This window comes from Zeus faber (assembly GCF_960531495.2).
Source record: "Zeus faber genome assembly, chromosome: 12".
NCBI classification, from domain to species: domain Eukaryota; kingdom Metazoa; phylum Chordata; class Actinopteri; order Zeiformes; family Zeidae; genus Zeus; species Zeus faber.
In genome coordinates, this window is record NC_137196.1 from 10,922,548 (window position 1) to 10,931,053 (window position 8,506).

At 43.7% G+C, this 8,506-nt stretch overlaps 1 protein-coding gene across 1 annotated transcript in view; it reads left to right on the forward strand.

Annotated features, from left to right (window-relative positions):
* Window positions 1–331: 331 nt before the first annotated feature.
* Window positions 332–8,506, forward strand: part of LOC307238341 (neurocan core protein-like) — a gene marked incomplete at its 5' end in the record, with an annotated part of 68,967 nt that continues 60,792 nt past the window's right edge. Inside the window, one exon of the mRNA XM_080011273.1 lies at window positions 332–454. Within this exon, the coding sequence (XP_079867399.1) occupies window positions 332–454 (123 nt within the window). The remainder of the gene's footprint in view (window positions 455–8,506) is intronic.

The following is an 8,506-nucleotide window of genomic DNA, read 5'->3' on the forward strand; positions in this document are numbered from 1 at the left end:
AGGGAAGAGGGAGGCAAATAGGAGACAGAAGGGTGTGTTTGTGTATGGGGGGGGGGGCTGCACTTGGCTGTCAGAACCAAGGAAAGAGGAGAGCAGTGACCCAAGGAAAAATAGAATGTAGAAATGAATACAGAGAGAGAAAACACAATGCGAACGAGAAAAAGAGAGAAAGAGATTTGTTTGAGGTCAAACTAATCAAAAAAAAAGTATTCGCTCAAGTCGATTGAAAATCAAGTAATGTATCCCCGCGTCCATATTATCAACATCTGTGGCACTGAGGAAGGTTGAGACGGTTAATTTCACGACAGGGGGTATCCGGACGGCGTTTAACATGGAGCGCAGCCCGTCCAGGGGAGTGGCCGGTGTTGGCAGGATGGCGCTCGGGACGGACCGCGTGTCCCACCAGGAGCCTAATAGAATCCTGTGGCTCGAGGGGGAGCGGCATTCTCCCAGTGTGAGGGATTATGCCGGCGAAACAGGGGAAACGGCCCAAACCCTCCGTGCCTCCTACAGAGATGCAACAAAACCCCCGGACAATGAGGGAGAGAGTAAACCAAAAAGCTGACTCACGGAATCAGTGGAAACGAAGAGACGGAGGGGAAGTGGCGGTAGAGCCGCCAGAGAGGGAAGCACGATTGCCAAACTGACTGAGGAACACACACACACACACACACACACTCACACACACATTCGCGCGCGTGCACGTCCCCGTCAGACACGCGTGCGCGCAAACACATGGAGAGAGCGAGAGACGGTGAAAGAGGGAAGACGCAGCAAGGGGAAGAAGGCCGTGCGGTAGACGGTTTCGGGGGAGGTAATGTGGGCTAATGGAGTCTGTCTCGCTTGCTTGTCTGGCTGCGTCCTGAGTGACAGTTTAGGCCAAGCGGGCTTGCTGTTTGGTTCCATCCAACACATATTACTCAGTGCTTCTCCGCGACCTCCAGCTCTCGTCTGTTTCCCAGCTTCAGTGCGTGATTCCGTCAGCGCTCCTCTCATCTCAACACAGCCGCTGCTTTGTGTTTTAGCTGCTCCATGTAAAACTGGCAGCAGCCGGCTACTGTAAAATTAACGAGGTAGAAACAAACACGCGTAATGGTGCAGAAACTAATATCGTTTTTTTAGCAAATACACGTATTTTTGTCCAAAGTATATGCTTTCGACACTCTTCTTTTATTTATTTATTTTTTAACCAGACGAACAGACTGGACCGTCAGAAGAACTATCACAGCTTCCATGGATATTTGCGGAACATTTGAGCGCGATGACTCGAACTTCCCACACTTGCCGCCGACGACACGCCGCAAAGCATTATTCTCCTCTCATCTGCAGTTCAAATAGAAACCACGCCGGGTACAATACATCATCTGCATTCTGTAACCTGCCAGGCTGAAAAAAACCCGTCTTTCCTGCTCAAGCTCTTCATCTCCGTTCCTTCAAAGGCGGCGCAGGGTGTATTCAAACAGCAGGATATACACTCGGCTAACAAACCTCATTAAGGCCCCATACATACTTCTTCAATGCCAACACTAGCTGTCATGCATCCTCTTTCAGAATGCACACTGGTGGCCACACTGACCGCCACAAAGAATCTTTACAGAGCTAATTAGAAGGGTCCCTCTCTCCATTCCAAGCTCATCTGAATAGAAGGGAAGATGAGAACGGGGAAGGGAGAGCGATACAGAGGAAACAAGAGGCGGGACGGGGCGGGCGGGTGGGGAGGAGGGGAGCAGAGCAGAGAGAAGTACGGCTAAATGAGTCAAAAAAAAAGAGGGAAGGAAAATGGGACCGGGTTGGGAGTGGGCGAGACAGAAGGTCGCTTTTCCGGGCTCGCGTGTTCAAAGAGCTGGCGGGGTCGTTCTATACATGCCGAATTAAAACAGGCCGGGGGAAGTAAATTAATGCGACACAGCTCCGTGTGGCTCGGATTTGACTATTGAAGCTGGCGGGGAGGGAATGGAGTGCAGAGCTGCTCTGATTGGAGGAGCGGTATCTAGAGAGAGAGACAGAGAGAGAGAGAGAGAGAGAGACACACACACAGACAGAGAGGGAGGAATAGAATGGGTGTGACACCGCCTTTAGTTCAGCGCTAACGGAGGTTACACTAACAGACTCTCAATACATCGACGAAAGGGCTAATCTGAAATATTTAATTGGTTGTATTTCCTATAATTTATAACAATTATTTAGCAATTGGATACAATAATTTCAATAATTACAATACAATAAATGTAATTTAACGCTATCTCTGTCTATGTGTGTGTGTGTGTGTGTGTGTGTGTGTGTGTGTGTGTGTGTGTGTGTGTGTGTGTGTAAAATGAAATTATTGTATCCAAATGAAGACGATTCATAGTCAATAAGCACAATGAGGGCAGGGGTGGCCATCTTTCCATTCTCTAATGTGGAGCTCAGTGAGGCGACCAAACTCTTTTGGAAATCAAATCGACGCTGAATATGAAAACATTAGCGTTCTCTTTCAGCTCCTTGGAGCCTTTATTTGGAGAGGGAGTGAAGGTCATATTGAGAGTTCAACTGCGAAACATTCCTCTTGAGTTGTCATATCTTCCTCCATCCCCCTTTTCTTGTTTAAATTTGTCTTCTTTTGTGTCCCCCTAACGCAGACAGTGTGCATATATACTATATATAGAAGTGGGTTTGTGTGTGTGTGTGTGTGTGGGGGGGGGGGTTGTCTGTAGCCAGAGAAAAGCCATGGTCAGACCACAAGGCCAAGTATGTCTCCAGAGGTGGAGAGAATAGACACGTCCTTATAAAGAAAAAATAACAATTTTAAAATATGTTTAAACTGGTCATGTTTTGTCATTTTGATCATTTCAGTATATATATATATATATATATATATATATATATATATACTGTGTATATATATATAGTATACACTATATAGATAGATAGATAGATAGATAGATAGATAGATAGATAGATAGATAGATAGATAGATAGATAGAGTATATATATTGAATTCAATATATATATACTGAAATTTGATCTGTATTATATATTTACATACACATTTGCCTACATTAAATAACCGAAATTGAAATTGGCAAGATGGCACAAAAATGTATTTTGAAACAATATGCAAATACTAATCAGCCTTCAATTGCTTTCTTAATTTATTGACATTCTAAGTTCAAGTTGAAGCTCTGACCTAATTGTTTTCCTATTGAATGAAATAGCCCCTGATGACAGTGCAAAGGATTCTGGGAGAATAGCAGGTGTCCCTATGTCTGAGCTTCTCAGACAGCTCGTTAATTTGCACAACTTTTACTCCCAGTTCTCTTTCTATGCGTGTGTGCATGTGTGCGTATGTATGTGTGTATATATTAGCGATGGGACTTGACCCTGGAGGGCTGCAGCAGTGTTTCGCGTCTTGCCGGGCGTGGGAAAAAGACAGGACCCCTTTTCACAGCTGCTCTGGCCGATGGCTGGACCGCTGGGGGCCCCTGTACCCCCCTCTACCCCCCTGTACCCCCATTCCCCTCTCGTCTGATTCCCCCCCCCCCCCCCGCTCCCATTCAGTCTTCAGCCTACTGCCTTTCAAAAGCAGGACCCCCTTCCCACCCCTTCATAAATACATCTCATTATTCAAGCCCTAGTTTGCATAGGGAATCCAAAGAGATCTCTCCTCTGCTTGGAGGGCCTGAAGCTCCTCACTATTTTGGATCTCACAAGTGCAAATTTCAACTTAACTAATCCCTCCAACTTGAATATAGATATTATCAATTTATATATGTTGTAACATTTTAAGGCTTAGAGTGGGACAAATGTAAGGTTTATTACGTGTTACCAATGGACTTCGTAGTCTGTATTTCATAATCTCTGACAATTTGGTGCTTCACTTCACTTCACACACACAAACACACACACACACACACACACAGACGGACACACACACACACACACACACACACACAGACACACACACACACACACACACACACACACACACACACACACACACACACACACACACACACACACACGTCTTCAACCCCCGACCTCTCCCTCATTCACTGCAGTGCATTACTGCAGAGATTTAGTGTTTCAGGCAATATAAGGCTGAACTTATAATTTACATCCACTTTAAAAAACAGCGGCGCTGGGTAGTCATTGCATATGCTATTATAAAGCTTGGGAAAATCTGGGTGACTAAAAGGGCTTTTTGCCAAATTTGAATAACTGAGCTTCTTATTGAGCGTCAAGGTTGCAGAACCATGAAGATTTGACCTTGCTAACAATGCACTCTTTTTAAAAAAAATCCAAATTCCTCAGTTGGGAAGTGAATTGCAAATGACGAAAAGTTAGGAGTTGCAAAATTATTTTCATGACAAACAGCCTTCAAGTGAGAAACAAAATGCATTTCAAAGTTTTCTATCAAAATATATGTTTGTATAACTTTCATATGTATAACTCTATGCAGGGACTAAAAAGTGAAGTGTTGTTTCTTCATGATGAAGCTAAGAGCGCGCGTGCCACACACGTGACATGAACAATGCATGTTTGGAACATGTGCCGCTCACATTAGGCCTCATTTGTAATTTAAAGTATATTTTGTCTTTTAACCTAATACTCCGTTTTTATACTATGTAGGCCTACCGTATGTACAAAGGAATGCCGCCATCCTTCAATATTTTATTCCTGAATCTGAAATGTTTGGAAGAACAGGAGGAGGCACGAAGACAGCGGTGACCAACCGCATGGTTGTGTGTTTACGATTTTACACTGTGCGGCCAGCAGAGCAGTACTATCCCAAAATGTTACAAAACCTTGATGTGTAATTAACCTATTTGTCAACTTTTATAAAAGAAAATAATAAATTAAGGTTTAATTAAAGAAAATATTTTTTTAATTAAAAAAATGAAATATATATTTTTTAATTAATTCAATTTGGAATAAATCATAATTTCTTCATCATCCGTTGACGGGCTGCACCACAGGGGTCTACAGGCCATACAGTATGTGGCCCTCGGACCATAGGTTGGCCACCACTGCATTAGAACAAGAGGAGGCAGGCTTATCTGGAACTTAGAGGCAAAACACTGACGGAGCCCCCCCCAGATATCCTTTCCACACGAGTAGCCCAGAACCCTGGGCGACTCCCTCTCCCCTGCCCTGCTAACAGGATAAAGATTACACCGCCTCCTCCCCGGCACCTACCACGCACTCTACCTGACAAATAGGATCACAGTGTTTAAAGCGATGAAAAGCTGCCTGTATAAAAGAGCTGGGTTGAAACAGAGAAGACGGAGGGGGGGCTAGAATGTAAAAAATACTAATACTTCAAAGACGAATAGAGTGGCCGAGTTGAACATGTTTATCTTGTTAGAGACGGCCATTCTGACGCCCCCCCCCCCCCCCCCCCCCCACCACCACACCCACCACCACCATCACCGCCACCACACCTCTTGTTCGTGTGTTAAAGCCAAGTGTATTTGTATATTAAACGATACACCCATCATTTCAGCAATTAATGTCCTCCTTAATTACAATTTTAAAGTATCCTTACAAAAGCATACTCCAAAAATATTCACATTTGCAGTTATGAGTAATTTGTTACTTTGCACCAAACTAATATCATAATTTAAAGACAGGAGTGTGACACCCATCAACTACACAACATTTCTAGGTTGTTAATAATTGGTTATTGCTCATATGCAAACAGAAAAGGTTAAACCTTTAGGAATTCTTACCTTTTTTCTCATGTTTTTCCCGTGGTTGAAGGAGTCTTGCATCTGCAAACTTCCCAGCTCCGCTATTTATTGGAAACTTCATGTTCATCGATGACAGCGTTCTCCTTTAAAAACAAGAATGCGAGAGGCTTAGCATGTGTGTGTGAGCCATTGATTGCCTTTGTGACACTATCAAAACAGATTTTCACAGGAGCAGCTAAGCAGGTTAGCCAAACAGTGGGAGCAAAGTCACAGTGAAATGTAAACCTAATCCAACATGATTACTACACGTTGCAGGAATAAATTTTTCTCAATCTACGGTTGCTGCATGCAGCCATTTTCTGCTCAGTACTTTATGTCTGGCTTCCTGAAATGTTGTAAAAAGATGCATTTTTGCCACATAGAACCTTTGCATTAATGGTAGACTTTATAGTCCCAAGCTATTATGTTTGCTGTTGGTTTATTGTAGCTCACTAGAACATTCATTGAAGTATGTCAAACCAACAGCATTGATAATGTATTATCCTACGATAGTAAAATAAATCACCGGGTGAGAGCAGTCATTTATACACCACTCCAAAGTGACAACAGTGTTTGAGAAGGAAACACAACATAACCTGTTAATATTCTAATATGAGAACACTTTCCATTTAGCCCAGCTTGCATCTTTATCTGTAATTTGGAGCTTTAATATTCAATATTTAGGATATTTTGTTTAAAATGGAGGCGTTCGACACTAATGCCACCTCCCTTCAGTCCTCCTTCTACCCCAAAGCAAAAATGAAATACAAAACAGTGAAAAAATGAACTAATGGTAACTAGTGGTAATTAAAACATTGTCAGAAATACAAATAGAAAGGAAATGTATAATATTTCACCACAATGGATGGAAACAGTATTCACTCAATGCTATAGCAAATAGCTGTTTGAGTTCCTGGAACAGATCAAGGTCGCCATTTTTGTCCCATTTTGTTGTTACCCAGCAAGCAGTGCCTATCTTAAGATAGTACCTAAGATAGTGCCTATCTTACATTGAGCTAAAACGTATTCTTCCAAAAAAAAAGCTCATAATCTCTCTAACATCTATGCATCATCAAAGATAGGGAAACATACATTAATTTAAGGTTCCTGATGGGCAGGAAAGCCTGCTTTTCAAAGAAGACAGATTATGAAGCAAAGTGATTTATTTATGAAAGGAGTGAAACAATTGTGTCTGGATCAGTGTGAGCCATGCACATGTTCAGGTGGTATAGGCTTATTCAACACGGCGCTGTGGCCGTGCAATGCTCAGGCTGCCTCTTGCACCACACTATGTAGGTCTGCATCCTATAGCCGCTGACACATATGCAGCTTGAAACATGTCAAGCTTCAGCAAAGGCTCATTGTGACTTCACCTTGTAGGCCACAGCTTACACTTTGCCTGTTAGGGATGCGACACTCCACTGCACTGACCTATGGAAACGGGTATAGCTTGGTGTAAAGCATTGCTTTAATCTGGCATCGTCAGGTACATTATGGATATAACAACTTCAAAACACACATCTCGAGCAGCATCTCAGATCTCGGGAGGCGATGTGGTGCTGATGCTGTGCTGCTGCTTCCAGCATCGTCACGTGACTCCTCCTCGGACCAATCGCGTGGATTTTGGTCTTTTAACTACTTCTGTCTTTACTCGAGATCTCACCCTTAAAACAAGCACTCTATCGCACAGAGCGAATAAAAGCAGGTTTTTCGATCACCACTTGCGCCCGAAAGTCTAAAGTTGAATCGTTTCGCAGGTTGATGCTCCTCTCAGGCCCCAGCAACACCATCATCTCTGTTTAAATATTATTGATCACGAAAAACACATCCTTGATAAGAGGCATGTTCCTGAACACCGCAGCACCTGAAAAAACGACGTAAAAAAAACACCATGTTCTCCTCCCGTGAACGGACGGATCCCCCTCCTCGGCGCGGTGGAGCCGCAGCATCCCTCCGTCCTCTGCCCGGCTCCTCCGCTCCCCGCCCCGGCGTCACCTCCACGCCGCAGCCGCTGCTCCGTGGCTCCGAAGTCCTCGGCATTAGTTTATACTTTCGGTTCTCTAGCTTTATGAAATTAAAACTCATACAGCTAGATAACCAAAGACACAAACTAACCCGTCGATCTCTCTTCAAGGGGAGGAACGCTGCATGCGTGTGGTCACGCACGAAGAGAGAGAGAGAGATGCTCAGTGTTCATCCGGAAAAATAACGACGGAGTGGGAACGATCCCTGCGTCCCCGCAAACACGCGTGCGTGAGATTTATTTACTATATCTGTCCGTGTGGGTTGGATAAAGTAAAAAAATAAAAAAAACACGCCTCCTTCTCGTGGTTCAATCCATTGGTAAAACACACACACACTGTGTGCGTCTCTCTCTCTCCATCTCTCTCCGCCACCGCACACACACACACACACACTCACACACATACACGCGCGCGCGCACACACACACACACACACACACACACACCAAGTTCAGCAGTTTTGTCTATACTTGACGCAATCAAGTTGGTGCTATTTTCCTGTCTAAGCATCTTGTTTACACTGAAAGGTGTTCCTCGGTCCCTGTGAATCCTCAGGTTAGGGTTATGGGCTTACACTGCTGCTTTTCCATCTAGGCCCATTATCTGTGACAATATACAATAAAGAGATATGAAGAAAATAACCAACACCAGTCCATGGATCCACGGAGGGTCATTGGACACATATGATTGAAAGCATTGATGTAATAAAAAGCTTGTACTTACTTGGTTAATAGGCTGAAACCAAGTGAAATACTTCTGACATTTTACATCCTAT